The sequence below is a fragment of the Suncus etruscus genome, chromosome 15 (assembly GCF_024139225.1).
Source record: "Suncus etruscus isolate mSunEtr1 chromosome 15, mSunEtr1.pri.cur, whole genome shotgun sequence".
Lineage (NCBI taxonomy): Eukaryota > Metazoa > Chordata > Mammalia > Eulipotyphla > Soricidae > Suncus > Suncus etruscus.
The window spans coordinates 90,219,601-90,242,942 of record NC_064862.1 but is presented as its reverse complement, the minus strand read 5'-3'; the positions used below and the strand labels follow the sequence as shown (position 1 = coordinate 90,242,942).

At 59.7% G+C, this 23,342-nt stretch overlaps 2 protein-coding genes across 2 annotated transcripts; one reads left to right on the top strand and one right to left on the bottom strand.

Moving 5' to 3' along the window:
- Positions 1 to 3,975, top strand: YIPF2 (Yip1 domain family member 2). Its single transcript, XM_049789282.1, has 9 exons — positions 1 to 183; positions 693 to 847; positions 957 to 1,037; positions 1,570 to 1,657; positions 1,991 to 2,107; positions 2,186 to 2,352; positions 2,635 to 2,817; positions 3,045 to 3,176; positions 3,252 to 3,975. The coding sequence occupies exons 1-8, from the start codon at positions 153 to 155 to the stop codon at positions 3,156 to 3,158; spliced, it is 936 nt and encodes a 311-aa protein (XP_049645239.1). The 5' UTR covers positions 1 to 152; the 3' UTR covers positions 3,159 to 3,176; positions 3,252 to 3,975.
- Positions 3,328 to 22,620, bottom strand: CARM1 (coactivator associated arginine methyltransferase 1). Its single transcript, XM_049788348.1, has 16 exons — positions 21,621 to 22,620; positions 12,234 to 12,359; positions 9,985 to 10,091; positions 9,053 to 9,157; positions 8,679 to 8,789; positions 8,016 to 8,193; positions 6,777 to 6,867; positions 6,541 to 6,622; positions 5,897 to 5,982; positions 5,621 to 5,710; positions 5,350 to 5,487; positions 5,165 to 5,254; positions 4,983 to 5,095; positions 4,791 to 4,886; positions 4,504 to 4,572; positions 3,328 to 4,392 (listed from the first exon to the last, which is right to left on the bottom strand). Exons 1-16 carry the CDS (start codon positions 22,618 to 22,620, stop codon positions 4,250 to 4,252), a joined length of 2,625 nt encoding a protein of 874 aa, XP_049644305.1. The 3' UTR covers positions 3,328 to 4,249.
- Positions 22,621 to 23,342: the final 722 nt, after the last annotated feature.

Sequence of the window (23,342 nt, the reverse complement as noted above, 5' to 3'; positions counted from 1 at the left end):
GGGGGCGCGGTGGCAGCGCCGAAGAAGATTCTAGCAACGGGTTGACGGCCTTTCGGGGGGTGCGGGTGGGCAGTCCCTGGGTTTGGGGGGGGCGTGGGGATTGAGCGGGCTTCTGTCGTCAGCGGGGGATGCGCTGACGTCTCGAGGCGACCATGGCTGCGGCGGAGGAGCTGGTGTTCCGCGGTGAGTGTTGGCTTTTGGGGGACCCTCACCCCGCACCCCTGCACGGGACCCCTTCGTGGGGTTGCATTTGTGTCCCCCCTCAAGCCAGCGCCTGCTGTCAAGCTGGATCCCCGTTTTCCCGGTCCCCGAAAACCTGTCCTGCGTCACACCCCCCTCAGGCCCCATGGTGGGCTCCCCCCAGCCTGCCCTAAATTGCACCCCATCGGGAACACGCCCACATCCCCCCGAATTATTGGAATCCAGACCCAGCCTGTGGTGGGGGGAAAGCCGAGGGTGCCCGGAATGGTCATTCGACTCCCCACCACCACCAACATGCCTGTGTCCTGTATTTTCTATTTCTCACAATTTTCTTTATTTTCCTTATATATATATATATATTTTTTTTTTTTTGCTATGGTTTTTTTGGGGGTCGACACCCTGGGGCTCCTGCATCTGCATGCTGACACCCTCCTTCAGAGCCATCTCCCCTCCTCACCTTCCAAGCACCCTACCCCCAATTCCTTCCCCAGAGTTCCAAGAAGCCACGATTCTCCTGGCCCAGACCCCGGAGGAGGTGGCCAGAGGCCATACCACCGCCCTGTCCCCCGAGGGGCACGTAGCTGTGACCATGGACTCAGGCGGTGGCAGCTACGGGGTGGAGGAGGAGGAGGAGGACAAGGTGGCGGTGAGTCTGAGTCCCCAACATCTCGGTAGCCCACCCCACCTCCTCACCTCTAGTTTGGGGGTGTAGGTCCTGACCAATCCCTCCCTCCCCCAACACCACACACCTCCAGCTCCTGCAGGAAGAGAAGCCTGAAGCCGGATTCTGGACCTTTGACTTCTACCAAAGCTTCTTCGATGTGGACACCTCACAGGTGAGGGCCCCTGAGCCTGTCCTCCCATCCCCAAATGGGTGGGTCAAGGCAGCACTTTGGGGTTCTGCAGTGAAGGGACTCAGGAATTCCCGAATATGAGGGCTGGGAACCTGAGGAATTGGCCTCCAGCTGAAAGGCAGGAAGGAGGGAGCAGTGGGGGATCCCTGCTGAGGGGACAGGTGGACTTAGGACAGGAGAGGCGTCACGCAGTGTGGGAGTGGGGGTGTCAGGGCTGCAGTGTCTCCTGGGGTCCCTGGGCGGAGGGTTAAGTCCAGGCAGGCGGGTGGGAGGACAGTGATCCTCCTGCTGGCCACAAGAGGGAAGTGCGATGGAGAGATGGGGGCTGAGATGATGGGGTCGTTTGAGCAGCATCCCCAGGGAGGGAGGGATCAAGCCTGAGTACAGTGCCAGGATTGCGTCCTGAGCATTGCCAGGTGTGGCCCAGACTTACAAACCCCAAGAGGGGAAGGTGGCTTTCAGGGGACGAGGGACAGAAAGCTTGGTCCCCTTATGTTCCCGGGGGGACCTGCAGGTGCTGGACCGCATCAGGGGCTCCCTGATGCCCTGGCCGGGCCACAACTTTGTGCGTCACCGACTGCGGAATCGGCCCGACCTGTATGGTGAGGGGATTGGGGGTCGGGACAAGGGATGGGGGAGCAGGGGAGGAACCTTCTGGAAGGGTGTTCAGAGCCGGTGTCTGGGGTAAGGGTGAGGAGGACCATGGGCAAGCTCCTCGTGCTCCAGTGAGGCAAGGGGACAACAGGGAGGTGGGGGGGTGGGACCCCAGGGCTCAGCTGTAAGTGGGAGAAGCTGAACAGGGTGCCGGGTGGGGGTGCGGTGGGAGCTGTTAACTGGGCTACGGAGCGCCTGGGGCAGCCTGAGCCCTGGGGATGCTGGTAGGAAAACAAAGGAGGCCAGGACTCCTGCATCTGAGCACCCCGGCACGCCCCCAGGCCCCGTCTGGATCTGCGCCACCCTGGCCTTCGTCCTGGCCGTCAGCGGCAACCTGACCCTCGTGCTGGCCCAGCGCCGGGACCCCAGCATCCACTACAGCCCCCAGTTCCACAAAGGTGGGCCCAGCCCGGTGGGGAGCGGGGCGGTGGTGCAGGTGGGCGAGGCCCAGAGGTGACGCTGCCGCCTCCCTGCAGTGACCGTGGCCAGCGTGACCATCTACTGCTACGCCTGGCTGGTGCCCCTGGGGCTGTGGGGCGTCCTGCGCTGGCGCCAGGGCGTGCGGGAGCGCGTGGCGGGCTACACCTTCCTGGAGACCGTCTGCCTCTACAGCTACTCGCTCTCGGCCTTCGTGCCCACGGTGGTGAGGCGCCGGGCAGGGACGTCACTGGTGGGACCAGGACCTGGCTAGAACCTCTAGGGAGTGGGCGTGGCCTTATGAGCGGGCGGGGTCAGCGTTCCCCTTATAAGGGACGTGGCTTCCCGCTGCGAGTGAATGGGCGGAGTCAGGGTTCCCTTATAGGGGCGTGGCTTACTGCTTTTGAATGGGCTGGGCCACGACAGCCCAGTGGGGTGGGCGTGGTCAGGTCAATTACCCCCTAGGGGGTGGGGCCAACTCTGCCTGCCCCTTGTCCTCCTGCCTTAGGTGCTGTGGCTCATCCCGGTGCCCTGGCTGCAGTGGCTGTTCGGGGCGCTGGCGCTGGCGCTGTCCACCGCGGGCCTGGTATTCACGCTGTGGCCTGTGGTGCGGGAGGACACGCGCCTGGCAGCCGCGCTGCTGCTGGCCTCTGTCATCCTCCTGCATACGCTGCTGGCCCTGGGCTTTAAGGTAGGGCCGGGTGTTCTGCAGGGGAAGGGGACCCCTTCTCGCCCTCCCGCTGACCAGGGCTTACTCCTGGCTAAGCGCTCAGAAATTGCCCCTGGCTTGGGGGACCATATGGGACGCCGGGGGACTGAACCGAAGTCCTTCCTTGGCTAGCGCTTGCAAGGCAGGCACCTTACCTCTAGCGCCACCTCACCGGCCCCTGACCTGGGCTTTTTAAAATCCCTGCGCAGTATTACTTCTTCATGCCAATGCCTCCCGAGCACAAGGCGGAGCCAGCCACCGTCCTGTCCGGGACCTCCGCGGTTCAACTGCCCACCGTCCTGCCGACACCCCACAGCGTCTAGGAGGTCGTGGCCCCGCAGGTGAGGACGGTTTGGGGGAGGCGAGGTGGGCGAGGGCCCAAGTGGGGCGACTCCTGGGGTATGTGTCTCTTTCAGGCCTGCCTCTGCCGATCCACCTACCTACCCTCGTCGTGGTGAACCCCTAGTCCTCGTGATCGTGCCTCTCCGACGCTTCTTACAAAGCAAACACTTTTATTTTCTATGCAAAGGTGATTCCGAGACTTTGTATAAAGGCTGGACTGAAAGGGGGGGACTAAGGCAGCGGAGCTCTGGGCCACACACCTGGCAGGTGGAGGAGCGGGGAGTCCGCCCTAGCGCCCGAGCTCCACCACCTCTGGATTCGGGAGTTAAAAACAGGGGGCAGGTAGGGGAGAGCAGAAGAAAATTGCCTGTGCTGAAACGTACATTTCCTTGTTTATGGGGATGGGGACTGGGGTGTCCGCCAGGCCCCTTCCGGCGGGGGTGCAGAGGAGGGGAAGGGGGGCGCCTTCCAGGCCGCGTCTTTGAGGTTTGGGCCGGCCCTGGTCTAGCTCACGGGGACCTGCGGGGCTCAGAGGCAGGCCGGGCACTTCCCGACAGCTGGGCGGTTGTACATTCAAGTGTGAGGTGAACCCTTTGGTGGGCGGGGGCCCGGGGGGCTCCAGAGGCCCCACCCCCGGCTCAGCAGGGCACCACCCCCGTTCCCCGCAGAGCCTCTGGTGGGGGCGGTGGGGAGACACTGCTGGCTTGGCTCGGCTCGGCCCGGCCGGCCGGGTTTTCTCTGAGGGTCTGTGGATTGACACTGGTTCTTTGTCGTAAAAAAATAAAATTAAAAAAAGCAGCACATCGCGCCCGTGGGGACCAAGGCCCCCGGGGGAGCTGGGTGAAGGGGTGGGGTGGGACGCCTGTCACAGCTGTCAAACCCGGGGTGGGGCCACGACACGGTCTGGGGCCGAAAGGTGGAATGGGGATCTGGGGGGCCGGGGAGGTGTGTGGGGTGGGGGGCCGGACGGTTGAGGGGGTGGCGGCCACGTCGTGTAAAAAAGTGTCCGAGTTCCCGTAGCAAAGAGGGCGCTGACCGGTGTTGGGGCGTGTCCAGACCCGGGGTGCCGGGCCTAGCTGCCGTAGTGCATGGTGTTGGTGGGGATGGAGAGAGGCGAGGCCATGGAGATGGCGGGGCCGCCCATGGTGAACTGGCTGTTGAGGGCATAGTGCGTGCTGGAGCCACCGCTGCCGCCGCCCTGAGCACCCGAGGAGCCTAAGGGGGGACGGAAGGGTCGCTGAGGGGTTGTCCCACCCTGGCAGGGGGGGACACCCTGCCCAGGCCCTCCCCATGCAGCGGCAGCGAGAGAGCGACAGCGCGGGGTACCTTGCACAATGCCCGTGCTCATGATGGAGCCCATCCGAGAGTGCGTGTGGTTCACGATCCCCGTGTTGGCTGCGGCCGGCGGGCGGGTGGCAGGAAGAAGGAAGGAAGGAAGGAAAGGAAGGAAGGAAGGAGGGGAAGAAAGGGGGGCACTAGTCACCACCCCGTGCCACCCCGCCTCGGGAAGGAGGGAGGGAGGGCAGTGGCAGAGAACGAGGAGGTAGAGAGGAAGTGGCAAGAGGTGAGGGGGCTTTCCCCCCCCAGCACCCAACCTCCGGGGTCACACTCACCTAGAGGGATGAGATTATTGTGGCCCACGCCAGAGCCCCCCGCGATAACACTGCTCAGGTCGTAGGCCGTGGGCATTCCGGTGCCCAGCGGGGGCGCTGGAGTGGGGAGAGACGGGGAAACACAATCAGGAGTCGGCGTTGGGTGTGTGTGTACGTGAGTGAGTGAGGAGGAGGTCAGGCCGCGGGGCTCACCTGGCACGGCCATGCCGCTGCTGAGGTTGTAGGTGGTGCCCGTGTTCCACATGTTCTCAGACGGCGACGTGTAGTGGGAGCCGGGCGGCGGCGAGGGCGTGGTGCCCGTGTATCTGCGGCAGAGACCACCGTGGGCGCGCAGGGCCGGTGGGAGCGCCCCCGGGGGCCGGGCCCTGGCCTACCTGAAGAAGGGGTTCTTCAGATCCAGGAGGTTGCTGGACTTGGAGCCCGTCTGGTCCACCTGGGCCACAATACTGATGTCGTAGCTCTGTCTGCGGGGCACGGGAAGGGGGACAATGAGCAGATCGCAGGGACACCCCCCCCCCCCGCAATCTGTCACTCCCCCTTCACCAGAACCCCCGTGCACCTCTTATTGGCAATCAGCAGACAAGTCCCTGAGAGTGTGTCCCCGGCCTTGGCGAACAGGGGCGACTGGAAGAGGCAGCGCACCTGGTACCAGTGGGTCAGCGGCTCGGTGGGTGCCGTGGACAGCCACACGGTCATGCTGTGGCAGAGACACAGCAGGACTTGGAGTTGCTGCCACAGAACCCCAGAAACCCACCCCACACACACACACACACACACACACACACACACACACACACACACACACACACACACACACACACGGTACTCACATGGAGCCGATGAAAGCCACGTCAAACCAGAAGGCCAGCCCGTGTACCAGCCCCGAATGCAGCATGTGAAACTTGAACGGGATTTCTATCCTGCAGGGAGAGGGCAGGGAGGGCTGCATGGTGTAGGCAGGACGGGGGTTGGGGGTGGGGGTGTGGGGGATCCTATCCTGCAGGGACAGGGTAGGCGAGGAGATAGGGCTGCAGGGGGAAGGCAGGGCTGTAGTGGGGGGAAGCAGGGCCACAGGGGGTTCCTGTCCTGCAGGGAGGGACCCGGACCTGTGCAAATCCCCTTCTTTGGCCTCCAGGAAGTTCACCGTGTACTTGACGGACTTGGCCATCAGGATCCGGATGTCAAATGTGTCCTGAGCAAGCACAGGGGGGCAGTGCTGGGGGCCCCGGCCACAGTCTCCAGGCAGAGAGGGGGGCAGTTTCCAGAATATCAAGAGGGGTGCCAGAGCGATAGAACAGCAGGGATTGCATTTGCCTAGATGCAGCCAAACCGGGTTCGAGACCTGGCAACCTAGATGGTCCCCCACAAGCCTACCAGGAGTGGTTCCTGAGCACAGAGCCAGGAGGAACCCCTGAGCACTGCTGGGTGTGGCCCAAAAACCAAAACAAAAATACTTGGGCAAGGATAAAGTACAGAAGTTCGGATGCTTTCTTTGCACACAGCATGGCCAAAATTGACCCATGAAGACTGTGCCTCAAACGTCTGCACCCCTAAATATCTTTTCCTCTGATGCTCCTTTGAACTAGTATAACAGACTTTGCAAACCCTGCTGTCTCTACTAGGCATTTTCACCAGGGCAGGGATCAGATGCAAGGGCTCACCGGGGGTACATGGGTGGTAGGCAGCCAGTTGGGCACCAACCCAAGGAAGCCCCACATCCAGAGCGTGGTGCCTGGTGTTGCCAACTCACCACCACAGGCTGCCGGAAATACTCGTCCACCGCAGCGCCTCGGAGGGCCGACAGGTCCACCCCGTGGAAGGAGGGCTGGTACCTGCAGAAGTCAGGCCCGGCGGGGTCAGCAGGAGTGGGGCACGGGACTACACTCCAGGAGGGGCAGGTCCACAGCCTCAGTGAGGGGGGCTACCCGGGAGGAGGCAGGGCCGGGTCATACCCAAGTGGGGCGGGACCACCGGGTGCCCACTCACCAGAAGTTGGCTTTGGTGAACTGCTCCATGTACAGCTGTTCGTCTGTAAAGGGCGCCAGGTGGACGTCGCCAATGGTAGGGAACATGTTTCCTGGGGTGTGGGCATGGGGGAGCTGTCATCAGAATTTGACCAGATTGCAGAACCTCCAGTCTTTTTTTTTTTTTTGGTGGTGGGGGGTCACCTCATGGTGCTCGGAATCAATCCTGACAGGCTCAGGGGACCATATTGGGTGCTGGGGATCAATGCCCACTCAGCCAGGTGCGAGACAAATGGCTTCCCTACGATACTATCACCCAGGTCCCCCAACCTGAGCCCTCCAGTCCTACATCCATCCATTATCTGTCCAATGTTCATCTGTTCACCTATGAATCATTCCTTCCATCCATCCATTAATATGTCCTTCCACTCATGCATCGTCAGTCTGTTCATCCACCTGTGTATCTTTCCATCTGCCTACCCACTCAGTCGTCTTTCACTCATGTATCTGTCGGTCCATCCCTCTGTGCAGAAGCCCTGAGTGGCCCTATGGCAGTGGCAGAACAGAACAACAGGCTCGCCACAAGGAGACAGACCCCAGAGGTGACCGAGTGGGCTAGCGAGGCCGGCTGGGCGAGCGACAGCAACACACGAGCCCAGGGTCCCCTAGAGTCAGGAGGGCCTGGGGCTCCCCCTTCTGCCAGGCAGTCCCTTTTAAGGACAGGAAGCCAAGCAAAGGGCCCCCCACCCCACGCAGAAGCCTGGGGCTGGGGGAGTTGGGCCACAGTCACCTGGCCTCCAGATGTCGCCTCATTCTGAGTCAGGGGGACCCGAAGGAATTTCTTCCCCTACAGCTGCAGGCCCGAGGGGGAGGGGAGCCTCTGGACTCAGGGGTGGGGATGGGGGAGCTGCTGAGATGTCCCAGCCCCCTCCCGCCCTCCAGGGCACCGGTGCAGATGCTTTCAGATGAGGGGTGTCCCTGCAGGCCAAAGAGCAAGGCTCATGGGAAGGCAGCGGGGACCCTGGTCTGGCCTCCGGGCTCTGGACCCTGAACTGGGGGGATTCTACACGCCAGCCATGTGGGGGTCCGTGTCGGCACTGCCCAGGAATAGTTTTTCAAGGATCCCCGAGGGAGCAGAGAGGGGCATAAGGACACAGGGAGACCAGGCAGGCCTGGAACTGGCGCGCATCCAGGCCGTAACATACACACGCAAGACCCTGACACATGCATGCGCACACCCCACAGGCAGGGCCCTGCCTACCGCTGGGCTTCAGGTACTTCTTGGCGTGCAGGTAGCTCTCCAGCATGCGCTCGTTGAAGAGCATGTAGCCCATGGGCTCCGAGATGATGACGTCCACCTGCTCGGGAAGCGCCACCTCTTCCACCTTCCCGGGGATCACCACGATGCGGTCCGTCAGGTTGTTGCTCTTGACCAGCACCTGCGGGTGGGCCAGGTGTGTAAAGGGGAGGCTGGTGAGGCTGGGAAGGTCCCCACTTGTCCGTCAGGTGGCAGCTAAGGTTCTGAGCAGGCGGGAGACTTACAAACAGGACAGGCAGCAGCAGGGATCGGGGCTCAGGAGGGAGCAGGCGAGACATCCCCACTGTGTCTGCTTGAGGCCCCCAGGACAGCAAAGCGCCCCAAACTTAGCTGCCGCACCCCCCAAGTCTTTGATCCCCCATCCTTGAGATTCTGACCCATCTCCCCTGGCCCTGAGGCCCCATCCCTGTATTCCTGACCCCAATCTCCGCACTCATCTCCACCCCCATCAAAGTCCTTGCAACAGCCTTAACCACTGTCCCCACGAGCCTGACCCCTTAATCCCTGAAGTCTGATGATCCTCCTATCCCTGAAGACCTGGCCCATCCCCGGGACCCTGCACCCTCCGACCCTGACTCCCCCCAGCCCCCAGCCCTGCACCCTGACCTCAGCGTGCTGTGCCATGGTGCTGGCCTCCACCGCGTAGATCTTCCTGGCCCCAGCCTGGGCAGCGAAGAATGACAGGATCCCCGAGCCACAGCCCACGTCCAGGACGATCTGGGGAGTGGTGACATCAAGAGATCAAGAGGTGCCCAGCCGCAGCCCTGCTCCTCCCGCCCTAGTCTCCCAGGGCATCAAATGAGGGCAGAAGAGATGTCGGGCAAGTAGACACTAAGGCCCCGGGTTGGATCCCGGGCACCACTGGCCCAAGTCCCTCAGTGGGCAGGCCCACACCAATAGGCTGGTGACCTGCAGGCCAGACCCTGCAGACTAAGCCTGGGCAGACACGCAGGGCAGAGGATGAGTGGCACGGCACCCACCTTGTCCTTGAAGTCGCTGTGGTTCTGCAGGATGGCACGCTGGTAGGTGCCGGTGCGAACGTAGTCCTGCATCATGTTCTGCTGCTGGGACAAGTAGCCGTAGAACTAGGACAGACACAGGTGGGCCATGGCACCGGGCACAGGCAGGCACATGCACACAGCGCCCACCCAGGCGCCAGCCCTACCCAAGGGATGTGAGACCAGCCCGGGCCCCAGGAATGAACACAACCACCTGAGGCCATAGTGATAGTGATGGCACAGACAGTAGGACGCTTGCATGTGGCTGACCTGGGTTCAGTCCCCAGCGTCCCATACGATCCCTCGAGCCTGCCAGGCCTAACTTCTGAGCGCAGAGCCAGAAGTAACCTGAGCACTGCTGGACGTGGCCCAAAACAGACAAAAGAACACAACCACGTCACCAGCCTCCTGCAGACCTGGAAGCAACCCAGGAGATGGGGAGGACCTGCCCCAGAACAGAGGGGTGCAATTCAGAGTGTACCCCAGGACTAACAGAGGGGTGCAATTCAGAGTGTACCCCAGGACTAAGCGTGCCAGACAGCTGCTGTGGGGGTGTCTACAACACTTTGGACGAGGAGAGACCACAGGATTTGGCAGTATGTGGGCCTGGCTCTGGGGCCTAATAGCTGTGTGAACATGGGCAAGTCTCTTATGCTGTCTGGGCCTCATTTTTCTCCTCTGTAAAATGGGCATTGGTAGTCCTAACATCCTTAGAGATACAGGGAGGCATCCAGGGCACTCTATGAGGGGGAAAGTTTTGGGGCCAATGGGTGGAGTGAGAGTACGCCAGCCTAACTTGAGAGGCCCGCAGGCCTGCCAGCAAATAACACTCTCGGTTCACAGATAAGGAAACTGAGGCATACCAGGCCCGGCCTGAGCCAGGACAGTGCTGCCTGGCCCCACGGAGGACCTACTTGGAAATACTGTACGGCCGAGGACTCCTCTGTACGCTCGCTGAACACGGAGCGCTCCAGCGTGTGACCCCGACATGTCTTCAGGATGTTGTAGAAGGAACAGAAATCTGCAGGGGTGAAGGATCATAGGATTCTAGAATCACGGACAGGCGGACACCCAGACCCAGATGGACACTCCTCTCGGCTTTCACTTTGCTTATTTCTTTCCTTCTTCAGTTTTTTTTTTTAGTTTTATTGTTTATTTTTGGGCCATACCCAGTAGTGCTCAGAGATTCCGTCTGGCTCTGTACTCAGAAATCGCTCCTGACATGCTCAGGGGACCATATGGGATGCCAGTGGCCAGTGAACCTGGTTTGGCCACATGCAAGGCAAACACCTTACCAGCTGTGCTGTCGCTACAGTCCCGCACTTTGCTTCTTCTTTTTTTTTTTTTTTTTTTTTCGAGCCATACCCATTTGATGCTCAGGGGTTACTCCTGGCTAAGCGCTCAGAAATTGCCCCTGGCTTGGGGGGACATTATGGGACGCCGGGGGATTGAACCGTGGTCCTTCCTTGGCTAGCGCTTGCAAGACAGACACCTTACCTCTAGCGCCACCTCGCCGGCCCCTCACTTTGCTTATTTCTGGGCATTGAGTTTGAGGCCACACCTGGAGGTTCCCAGGGACCATTCCTTCCATGGTGCTCACTAGTGACCACTGGTAGTGCCAGTTGGGAACCTGCGATTGACACTAGTGATACTACTACAGCCACGAGTGACTGAGAGACCACACAGGGTGGCAAAGAGAGCAGCACACAGTGGGCTGGCCTTATGGGTTGCCAATCCAGGCTCAAGCCCCAAAACTGTCCTGAGTGATCCTAAACATGGAGCCAAGAGACACCCCAGCACCACTGGGTATGACCCGAATCCCCACTAAAATATAAGCAGAATGGGCTGTTTAGCTTGGGGGCACACCTGGCAATGCTCAAGGGTTACCGTATTTTCCGGCATATAAGAGACTGGGCATATAAAACAACCCCCTAATTTTGCAGTTAAAACATAGGTTCAGGCCTATATTCGCTGTATCAGACAGAACGTTCCTGTGCTGCAACTGTATGTACCACAGTGAGCCAATCACAACAAGCAAAGGTTCAAAGGTTATACTGTAATAGACTTCCTCTCTGACTCTGGCCAATCTGAGCAGCTTTTGACAGTGTAGATTCGGGTCCAAAACATTGTCTAATTTGCATGCATAAAAAGCCTGCTCGGATTGGCTGAGTTAGAGAGGCGGTCCGAGCAACCTTGCAGTGATTGGTCCCTTATAGGCACCTTTTCTGGCAATTCCCTGGTGGCATCAGTTAATCTCCCCCACTACATAAACCAAACAACACCCATCCTCGGACCCTAGCACTGAACCACCACCACAGTTAGCTGGGTTTTGCCAGAAGTAGCCCCCAGATCTCCTGAGTACTGTTTGGGAGCCCCCGAGAAAGAGATTTGAAAACTCTGCGGCCTGATTTTATTTTTGTTTCATTTAGCGGCATATTGAAACACTTTTCGGGATATATTCGGCTTATAAAATGACCCCCGATTTTTGGTTGACTTTTTTTTGTTTCAAAAGTCGTCTTATACGCCAGAAAATGCGGTACTTCTGGTCCTGGACTCACTCCTGGTAGGCTCAAGGGAACCCTATGGGATGCCGGAGATCGAAATCGGGTCTTCTGTGTGCAAGGCAAGTGCCTTCCCTGCTAACTATTGGTTTGGCCTTTTAGGAACAGCAAGCTTTATCAAAGCTAGAATGATAGCACAGTGGGAAGGGCATTTGCACTGTACATGATCAACCCAAGTTTGTTCGATCCCCGACATTGCATATGGTCCCCGAACCTGCCAGGAGAAATTTCTAAGCACAGAAAGTAACCAGGAGTAACCCCTGAATGCTGCTGGGATAGCCCAAAATTCAAAATATAAGAAAGAAAAAAGAACAGGCTTATCAAAGCTGGAACAATAGCACAGTAGGAAAGGCATCTGCCTTGGATGAGGCCGTCCGGGTTTGATCCCGGACATTCCTATGGGGTCCTCAAACACAGAACCAGGAATAACCCCTGAGCACCACCAGGTGTGGCCCAAAACCCAACCAACCAAATTAAAAAAAAAAAAAAACAAAAAAAAAAACACAACAAACCAAGATTTCTCAATTTCATTCTCATAGAAACCGAGGGACACCCCTCAGGTAGGTGACAGGTGGGGCCCTTTGGTCCTGGCCCCCTCTTACCGTTGGGGGTGGCGAACTGGATGAGGACACTATTACAGCCCAGAGTGATGATGAAGGACTGCTTGCCCACGCGGCTGCACTCCGTCTCTCGAGACACCGAGCACTTGAATACACAAACATCCTCATCTGGAGGAGAGAGAGGCAACGTCAGCGTCCCCCCAAGGGGGGGACCCCTGATGCTTCTGGGGCACAGCCGGCTCTCGGGAACACGGCCTGGCTCAGCCCAGAGCTGGCTGACCCGGGCTGGCTTGGAGGAACTGGCCAGCACAGTGCAGCATCCCCTAATGGGCTTAGCGGGCAGAACACACACACGTGCTCTGATTCTTAGGAGGGGTTCAGGATCCTAATTGCGGCCCCCTCAAATACACACACCCATGAAGAGAGGGGTCATCAAATGAGGATGGAGTTGAGCCACAGAGGTGTGAGAAGGAATTCCGGGGTCTGCATGCAACCTGTTCTTCTGCAGCAAAAACACAGCTCCAAGCTGACCACTGCAGCTGAGAAGATGGGATCCCTGGGGGACAACTGGCGTGATTGATGCAAGCCTCCCAGAGTCCCTGCATGACAGGGATACAGCACAGGCCCCCAAGACCCAATGGATATGGTACTTTCTTTCCCCGCCACCCCCCCAAAACATGGGACTTTCTTCTAAGGGAAACAAAACCTAAAAGGGAGCTGGAGAAATAGCACAGTGGAGAGGGCATTTGCCTTGCAGCATGCAGCCAGCTTGGGTTCAATCCCCAGAATCCCATAGGGTTTCTCTCAAGAACTGCCAGGAGTGATCCCTGAGCACAAAGCTAGGAGTCATCCCAAAGCACTGCCGGGTGTGGCCCTAAACAAAAAAATAAAATAAAATAAAATAAACCCATAAACTTATATGGGTACATACACGTATTTAGGGAAGGGTTGGGGGTCCATCCCAGTGGTGAACACAGCACATCTTGTACCCCTTTCCCCACCCCTTGGGTGGGGAAATCCCATTCCCGGAACCCGTTTTGGGGCACACCAGATACTATGTGGTGGGGGGCTGTGGGAAAGAGATGTGAGTGTACTTGCTGATGGGGACCTGAGGTCCTCGGGGTGTTGGGAGACCGATGAGGCCCAGAAGTGCTGGCTACCAGGGCGCAGGCGCAGAAACTAACAGTCTGTGAGTTTCAGCTGGTGGGCAGGGCCAGGACGGCCCAGAGGAGCCTGGAGTTAAAAAGGAGGCGCTGCACCCCAGGGGTGAAGACAAAATGTATCCAAGTCCAGTTGGATGTGCGTCCAGGAAGTACCCCAAAGCGGGCCCAGGGTCTATGCTCCTCCTGGGGCCACAGCTAAGCTGCACTATTGGCTGTACCTGGTGGCCAGCCCGGGCCAGGGCACGCTAGTGTTTACCTAGTGACCTGAAAACCCAGCCCGGGCCGCCCCCCCCCCCCCCCGGAGCACCCCTGTAATCCATGTGGAAGAGCTGGGTAGGAGCCAGGGTAGAGGATCTGATGGCACGGCAGGGGTCTTCCTCCCACTGCCCAGTTCCCATCTGCTACATTCCCCAGCCGTGGTCTCCGGGTGGTCCAGGGACCCGGACCCCAAGCTCAAGGCCTCCCCACCCAGTCCCACAGGGTGATGGGGCAGTGTGGAGGGGCTGTAGCTCTCAGCCGTTTCCTGGCCGCCCCCCAACTGCTTTCTTGGGGGAGTGAATCAGTGACCCCCCCTGTGTGCTCCAGGAATGGGGGTTTGCGGGGAGCCAACTGGATAATCCCTTCACTCCAGGCAGTGGCTAGAACCTGGGGATGGGTGTCAGAGCAGGACTCCTCTCTTTCTCCTCTCTCTTCCTCTCTCTCTCCCTCTTCCCTCGTATTCCTTTTCCTTTTGTTGAGAGGGCCCACACCCGGCAGTGCTCAGGGGTTGCTCCTGGCCCTGTACTCAGAAATCACTTCTGGCAGGCTCGGGGGGACCACGTGCAAGGCAAAAGTCCTACCGCTGTGCTATCTCTCTGGACCCTCAATTTCTTTTTGTGTTTTTCTGGGGGGAGGGCACACCCGGTGACGCTCCGGGGTTACTCCTGGCTATGTGCTCAGAAATTGCTCCTGGCTTGGGGACCATATGGGACGCAAGGGGATCAAACCGCAGTCTGTCCTGGGTTGGCGCGTGCAAGGCAAACGCCTTACCGCTTGTGCCACTGCTCCAGCCTGCAATCTTTCTTATCCTCTCCCTCTCCCTCCCCTTCCTCAGTACCTAGAAATAAAGGAAAATGGGGGGCTCAGACTGAGTATCTGAGTTTGGTGACTCCTGACTATTCCAGCCTTATATCCCATGACTTCACTTCATTCCCCAACACCCACCATCACAATTGCTGCCAATAAAACTTTATTGATAAAATCCAGCAGGAACTTGGGGGTAGGCACAGGATGGGCATCCCCAACCCCAGACAAAGGAAGTGGGTGAGCAAGAGTGGATCAGGGGGCTACAAAGATCCCCAAGGGATATACACTGTCAAGAAGCTGGCAAGTGCCCCCCCCCAGAGGGCACAGTGTGGGTACTGGTGAAGAGAATGCTTCCAGCCACAGCAGGGCCTGTCTGAGTTTGGAAGTTTGGGGACCTGGGGGGGTTAGGTTGGACGCCCCTACCTGAGGGCGCTACAACAGGGACCACCTAGATGCTGGTGGGGCACTGTAAGAAGAGCACCCCCAGAATCCTACCTACCCCACTTCCAGCCCTCTGGGAACTGGAATCAAAGCCTCTGCAAAGTGCTGAGTGACTGCCCCAGCCCCACCACCGCCCCCCTTTATGCCAGGCCAATCTCTGGCCAACAGGGTGACTGACTTCATCCCAAGGCCCTTTGAGAGGGAATAGTGTGGACCCTCTGAGGAAATGTCCCAGTGGGGAGCAGGGCTGTGGGGAGCACAGCCCTCACCAGCCACAATCTGGGGGCTCCCGCAGCCCCCCGGGGAAGGGCTCATCTGGAAGGAAATAAGGATCATTTTCCGAGTCTCCCCCAACTGCCTTTCATCATTCAGTCACACACACCCTCAATCCCGCCCCCTGGAGCCCAAACCTGGCACAGAGCATTCTGTTCCCTGGTACTGGGGGGAGATGAGTCTGACACTGAGGCCCCCTGCCCCGCACGTGGGGGAGATGGGGACCCTGTGGCCGGGAACCAACCCACCGGAGCAGAGAAAGCCACCCAGAGCTGAATCTGTGGGGCAGCCTGGAGTTAGAAGTGCCTGAAAGGGGAGGACAAAAGGAGGGTTCGGGAAGGGGGGCTGCCCCTCTGGGCTAGGCAAGGGGAGTGGGGAGCGGGCCCCCACGGGTGGGGCCTTTGTATGGGTGGGGTCGTGGGCGGAGAACCCCCAGGAGCCAGGGCGGACAGACACACACACACAAAGAAAATCAATTGGAAGACTGCCCCCGCCCCTGCGGGTCCCCAACCCTCCTGCCAAGCCCTGGAAAAGCCTCCGTTTCAGTCCCAGAGCTGGTTTTCGAGGAACAAAGAAGGGAGGTGGAGACACCCCATATATTCCTGGGACTGGGGGTCCTGAACTTCCCAAGCAGCTCCCCGCAACACAGACTTCAGAGAAAGGTACCCCACACCTGGGCGGTCCCCGAAGGCGCGGGGCCACGGTCACCGCTTTGGGTGGGGGGTCTGGAGAAAGGGACTCCCCCCCCCAGTTCCTGGCCAACTCTCGAGGTTGGAGCAGAGGGGTTTACAGCGGGCACCAGGCTTGGGAAAATGTCACCTGGCCAGGGCCACAAGGTCAGGTCAAGGTGAGGCTCCAATATGCTAACCAGGACCTCCCAGAAAAGAATGAGGGGGGATGGGCACACATTCCAGCCAGGCCTCAATGGGGGGGGTGTTAGCTGCAGCCCAGCCCCCCAGCAAAGCCCCTGGGCCAGCTCCAGCTGGGCTCTCCAGGAACCCCAACAATGCTCTCCCATAGTGCTCTGCACAGAAAGTGAGATGGAAGCCAAGGAGGTTAGGGTTCAGAACCAGCCCTAGGATCATTTTCTTTTGGGGGAATGGCCACACCCAGCTGTGCTGTGCACAGGCCTTACTCTTGGTGTGGCTCCTGGGACCCTCTGTGGTGCTGGGGATTGAACCCATTTGGCTGTGCTCAAAGCAATTGCCCGCCCACTTTCTTTCCTGCCCTTTGGGGCCAGCCCTTACCCCCCAGTCACAAGGTTAGTCACACAGGTTAGTCCTGGGGGGAGGCAAAACTCCCCAACATAAGCTCATTCCCACAGCAGCCTTGAGTGCATTTGAAACATCCCATTGCTCGTGTCCTCCCACCCCCCACCCCCCCACCCCCCCATAGCACAGCTGAGAGGGTGTTTGCCTTGCCCATGGTCAACCCATGTGAACCCGGTTTCGATGCCCAGCATTAATTCGATGCCCAGGATTAATTCCTCTTTTTTTTTTTTTTTTGGTTTTTGGAAAGCAAGGCCAAGGCCAACGCCCTACTCTACCACTGTGCTATCTCTCCTGCCCCAGGATTAATTCTTGAGAGCAAAGCCAGGAGGAACCCAGGAGCACTGCTGGGAGTGGCCAAAAGGCAAACAAAAACAAACAAACAAACAAAAAGAAACACCCCACCTAAGGACACCCTACACATAACAGGATTGAAATGCCTGGAACAAGGCCAGCACCGACCCACTAGCTCTCCCTCCAGCCCTTCTTACTTTCCTTTTAACCTTTGGCCCCCCAACAACCCATCCCACACCCCCTTGGTAGGGAACTAACATTTGGATTTTCACTATCTCTTCCATACGCCTCAGGTGGAATTCAGAGTTGGATCTAACACACCTTAGGGTCTTAACACACCTTAGGGTCTTAAGCGCACTCCAAGGACCTGGTTCCCCAACCCCCCTATACACCCCCATCCCACAAACACCTCCAGCCCATTGATGCCTCAGGCAGCAGCGGCCACTGGACTACATTTCCCAGCCTCCCTTGCAGCTAGCAGTGGCCACATGACTGCCTTGGGGTCAAGTGCATTGAAATGACCCAACTTTGGGGCCGACTTGGTGGCACTAGAGGTAAGGTGTCTGCCTTGCCAGCGCTAGCCTAGGACGGACCACAGATTCGATCCCCCCGGCGTCCCATATGGTCCCCCCAAGCCAGGAGCGACTTCTGAGCCCTTAGCCAGGAGTAACCCCTGAGCGTTACCGGGAGTGGCCCCAAAACCAAAAAAAGAAATGACCCAACTTTTAGCCAACTTCGGGGCTTCTTCGGGATCCCTAGGGATCGGAGGAGTGATCCTGGGCCCAGGGTCCTAGCAAAGCTGGGAGCCAGTTCTGGGTTTCCAAGTAAAGGGACAGGCACCTCCATTGAGTTTTAAACCATTGTCACCTCCAGCACCTGCGCTGTGCAGGGGGAAAGGAACTCGGGGTGCGGTCTGTTGGGAGTACCGGAAACCCGCCATGGTCCCCTGGGCACGGCTGGCAGAAACTCCTGAATAGAGAGTGGGAAACAGTGGCTGGCACCATCAGATACGGTCTGCAAAGCCCAAAGAAAGCAAAGAAAGGGGGGGACCTCTCCGGAGTGATAGGACAGAAGGGTAGATGCTTGCCCTGCACACTGCCAGCCAGGGTTTGATCCCTGGCACCCCAGAGGGTCCCCCCTCCGTGCACTGCCAGGAGTGGTGTTTCCTGAACATGGAGCCAGGAGGCAGTCCTGAGCACCAGGGGTAAAACTCAAACGGGAAGAAAAAAACTCGAACAGGGAAAGGAGAAAAATAAATACAGGGGGGAAAAAAGAAACAAAAAGAAACAAAAGGAAACAAAGAAAACAAATGCTTGCAGATCTGGAAATGAGTGAGTGAGGCTACGGGCGGGAAGCCCAGGGCTCCCTCTCCGGTCTGGGGGGCTCCCTCTCCTGGCCTAGTCTGGACTTCCTCCAGAGGGGCTTGTCCAAGGCTGGGTCAACACCCTAGCCCTCTTGCTGGCCCCTGTGGTTCGGCTGAATCTTCACCCCTGCAGGGCCTGAGCTCCCGATGCGGTCTGAACTCTGCACCACCACTGGCCACCCCCTAAAAAGACCTCAGGTGCAAGAGGGACACCAAAGGGTCCCCCAGAAGCGCCGGGAGTCACCCCTGGGCACAGAACCCCAAAGCGGAGCAGTAAGGGCGAGGGACAAAACTAGATTTAAAAAACAAAAGCCGGACCCGGAGAGATAGCACGGCGGTGTTTGCCTTGCAAGCAGCCAGTCCAGGACCAAAGGTGGTTGGTTCGAACCCCGGTGTCCCATATGGTCCCCCGTGCCTGCCAGGAGCTATTTCTGAGCAGACAGCCAGGAGTAACCTCTGAGCACTGCCGGGTGTGGCCCAAAAACCAAAAAAAAAAAACAAAAAAAAAAACAAAAGCCAGGGCCCAGAGAGACAGCACTGCGGCATTTGTCTTGCAAGCAGCCGATCCAGGACCAAAGGTGGTTGGTTCGAATCCCGAATCCCGGTGTCCCATATGGTCCCCCGTGCCTGCCAGGAGCTATTTCTGAGCAGACAGCCAGGAGTCACTCCTGAGCACCGCTGAGTGTGGCCCCCCCCAAAAAAAAAAGCAAGCCAGAGAGATAGTACAGCAGGGAGAGCGTCTGCCTGGCACTCACTCGGTGGGCCCCAGGTTCGATCCCAGGCATTTCACAGGGTCCCCAAGTACCACTGGAAGTGATTCCTAAGTGCAGAGCTAGGAGTAATGCCTGAGCATTGCTGGTGTGGCCTAAATAAATGAACTAAATCCCAGCTGATCCCCAAAGCACCCTCACTGTCCCCCAGATCTGCCCACACAAGGGTCAAGTGGGAGACAGAGCCTGGTCACCAGGCAATGCAACTTGGGGCTCCTCCACCTGCACAGTCCCCCCCCCCAGCCTCATCACACTTCTCCCTTAGCTCACCCCCTACTCTGCCATCTGTGTGACCCCACCTCTCTCGGGTTTTTCTTGGGGTTTCCACACTAGGAGATTCCCCCCAGAGTGAAACTCAGCACACTGGCTGCAGCTGGGACTGGGGACTTGGGGGTGGGGGGAGAACTCAGCCCCCACCCTGCTGAAATCCCCAGAGAGCGTGGTATGGGGTTGAGAAAAATGGCTGTTGGGGGCGGGGTGAGTATCCCTCACCTGCTGGCTGACTCACCCCCAGACCCATCCCTCACGAAGCTGCCAGTTCCAACCCCCAGGGACACAGTGGGACATCATCATAGTGATGCTGCCTGCTGGGGTACAGGACTCATCCCCCCCAAGCACAAGCCATGTGGAGACATCCCAGGGAAGGAATGGGGAAAGCCAAGGGGCTAGGGGCCCTCACATGTCCTGATTCCATGATCAGGATCCCCCACCCACACTCAGATCCTCCCATCCCACCATGGGAATGCTTGGAGGTGTCCCTGGCTGAACCCCCTCCTCTACTGCATGCAGCCCCCCCAAATGAGGCCAGCTGAGAAGATGCAGCCAGCAGGGGTGGAGTCTACTCCAAGAGAACCCCTGAAATCCCAGCAGCATGGCTTACACCCAGTCATGAGGAGGTGCACTGCCCGCAAGGCGCCCCACTGCCAGATACCCCAATATGGGGCCTCCGAGGCCACCTCCATGGACTTGTCCCAACCACACCCTCCCCCCTACTCTGGGACTTTGATCTCCTGCACCCACATCTGAGCATTTCTTCTGGGGTGCTCCTGCTCACTGTGGCCAGCCCCTGGGAGCACAACCTTCCCTCACCCCACCCCATATGTGGTCCATGCCCCACATGGACCAGGGAGGTGACCCCAAGTGTCCCCCAGCCCAGATATTGACCTGGGTCTGTCTGCTGTCTCTCTTGGGGGCCACTCCTGGCTCTCCATGCTCAGGGAAGATTCCTGGTATAATTGGGGGGACCTCCCATTATACTTAGGCTGAGAGCTGGCCGAGCCCCCTCCCTGGTCCTAGCAAAGGGGTGCATTGCGAACAGAGACAGCTCAGCTCAGGAGCATGATGAGGGAGTCTGGGGAATGAGGGGGTCAGGGGACCAGACAAGACAGGCTGAAGTAGAAGTTTGGATGTGGTGGGCACCAAACTCCTTGGCCTGCAGAGCAGTGGGTGGCTGGAGACACACAGGCACCCAGGTCAGGCCCCCCCAAAAATGTCACAGGCCTACACAGGTCGGTCCTCTCCCAGGAGAGGGGAAAATCAGTAGTGTCACCCACCAGCTAGGCCCCACTGGCTCAGTGACTACTAAGAGTTTCCACTCTGCCGGCAAAACCGAGCCCCTTTCCTGGAGGTAAAATAAAAAAGGCAGGGTGGGGGACGGAGTGGTGGATGGATGGGGGTGTACCTTCTCCCCAATATACTGCCATGAGCCCACATTTCAGGAGGGGTCCCACAGGAGGAAGAGTCCAAGTTCTCCTGAACTCTCTCCCTGGGGAAGAACAAAATCTGGCTTTGAGAAATTCACTGCACCCCGTTTATTCTATTCAGCCTTCCTAGACTCCCCTGTCCAGAATGCAGGGAGGGCCCAGCTGTGCCACTGAGCCAGCAGCGAGCCCTGGGCTGGTTCTGAGCTTTATAAAGAGAAACCCTAAGCCCCTCCAAGTCCATCTGGGCACTTTTCTGCCTGCCCTGCTGTGGCCTGCTCCCAGAGCACCCTGCTGGTAAGTTCCCCCGGACCCCTGAAAGACCCCCCACCAAACCCCGCCTTTCGGGTGCCCCCTCTCCATCCCAAAGTGAGGTGGCAATGATAATAATTATGAATAATAATAAAGAAATCCACCCAGGCCAGAGGCATTAAGAGGCCTCAGAGGGGCCCCAAGCCCAAGCCGGTGCGGGAAGGACCCAGACAAAGCTGAGCAGGGGGGGGGGGGCTCCCCCAACCCCGGCACTTAGGGGGCTCAGGGAAGCAACTACCGGCTCAGCCAACACGCTTTGGTTTTTGCCTTCTTCGTGTTTCCCCTCCGTGGAAATGTCAGTTTGGAAACTCGCTTAGGAAAAAAAAAAAACCTAACCGGCTTCTCACGACACCCCCCTTCCCCCCAAAAGGCACCTCAAGGGCCTCGGGGACGGGGTGGGGTGGGGTGGGGTGCGGTGGGTGCGAGCCAGGCCAGGGAGCCGGGGTTCGCCGGGGTGGGCGCCAGGAAGGCGCCCATCTGCGAATTTCCCATGGGGGGGTCCCCGATCGCCCCGTCTCGGGATGGGCTGGGGGGCGCCTAGGGTCCCCTACAACGGGGCAGGTGCTGCTCAGAGCGGCCCCTGCGCTTTCGGGGGGCCACACCCGCCCGCGGGCTGCCTCCGATCTCTCCTCCGGGACCCCCCACTTCCTGCGGGACGCCCCCCGACCTTGGGGGGGCCCGCTTCCCGCTTCCCCCTCCCAGATCCCCGGTCACCCCCCCAGGAGTCCGGGGACCCCCGGCCCCGGGCCGGCCGGCCTCGTGCGCGGGCCCCGCACTCACGGCTGTAGAGGGCGATGCCCGCCGCGTCGGGCCCGGCGCGCACCTCCAGGCGCAGCGCCTGCTGCTCCGCGTGCCGCTGGATCTCGCCGTTCGCGTCGCCGATGGTGAGCAGCCGGGCGCCGGGGAACACCGACACGGCCGAGCAGGGCCCCGTGCCCACCGGGCCCACCGGCACGCCCGCGCCCGCGCTGCCCGCGCCCGGGCCCGCTGCCGCCGCCGCCGCCGCCGCTGCCATCTTAGATCCGCCGGCTCCAGGCCCCGCCGCCGCCGCCGCCGCCGCCACCACCGCGCCCGGGCCCAGGCCGCCGCCGCCGCCGCCGCCGCCGCCGAGCGAGGCCGAGCCGCGCAGCGCCCCCTGCCGGCCACGCGCAGCCACGCCGCGCCCTCTGCCGGCCGCCCCGGCGCGGGGAGGGAAGGGCGGGGACTGCGCGGAAGAGGGGCGTGGCCCACGCGGAGCTCCGCCCCCGGCGGAACCGTCGCCGCTTTGTGAGGTGGCGAAGGCGGCGGCCCTGAGCGGAGACCACGCCCCTTTCCGGTTCGAAACCCCGCCCCTCCCGCCTAGACCCCGCCCCCAGGCCGGCCCGGTGCGGCGACTCCGCGGGGCGGGGCGGAGCTCGCCGGGTTGGGAAGCGGATGTGACGTCGTCACGCCGCGCCACGCCCCATCCGAGGGGAGGCTCCGCCCACCCTGCCCCGCCCGGCTTTGTGAGGCGGCGGCACGCGGAGGGGCGGGGTAGTAAGGACGCAATGTGGGCACGCCCCCATGGGATGTAGGCCACGCCCACCGACCAGCGCTTTGTGTGGAGGCTTGGGGAGGGGCGTGGTCGGTCACCGCTAACACCCTTTTGTGGGCGGGGCTTCGTCGGCTGGACCCTGCGGGGCCGGACTCGCCTTCCCCGATCTGACCCTGCCTGCAGCGCCTGCAGCGCAGGAGTCCTGGCAGTCCAGGTCTGCTGAGCCAGGAGGCCAAATGCCCAGATGCCCCTCTCCAGTTGCACCATCCTCCCTTCCCAACTCCCCCCTCCTCTCCAGGGTCCCAGTCTTTGCTTTGGGGTTCAGGTGGTCCCCGCGTGCCCTGGATCACCCCCTTTATAACTCGCCCCCAGAGGTCTCTCCCCGGCGTCCCTCCCAGGGACTCCAGCAGATTCTAGGGATCCAGCCCCTTACAGTTCCTAAGCATCCTGAGTGCAAGCAATACAGGGGTCCCCGCGAGATTGAATAACTCCAGTCCACGGGGGTCTCGGACATGCACCACGTGTTCTTGGGAAACCAATTGGAGTGCCAACAGCAGGAAGACAATCCCCCTCCCCAAAATGCCAATATACCAAAAATGCCTTAAACGCAACTGGATTGGCCAAGTCCTGTATGGCGAAGGGTAGGGGTGGAGATGAGGAAGCAAAGGGGATGACAAAGAGCTCTGACCCCTCCCCTGGTCGAACTCTGTGTGTGAAGGGGTGTCCCAGCATGATCTTCCCTGCGAGAACTGAGACCCCCCCCAAAAGCCATTTTTTTGGCCTTTTGTGTCCAGTCCCCAAGTCTGGGTCTGCCATAACCCACACCCCTATTCTCTCTAATGAGCTGCACCCTTCAGCTCTTCAGTGGCCTGAGATGAGTTATGGGTCACTGGGCCACCCCTAAATAGCTGGAGGGAATGTGGATCCTAGACACCTGCAGCTCAGGGGGTGGCTGAATGGAGCATTCGGGCATCAGGCGAGCCTCTGTG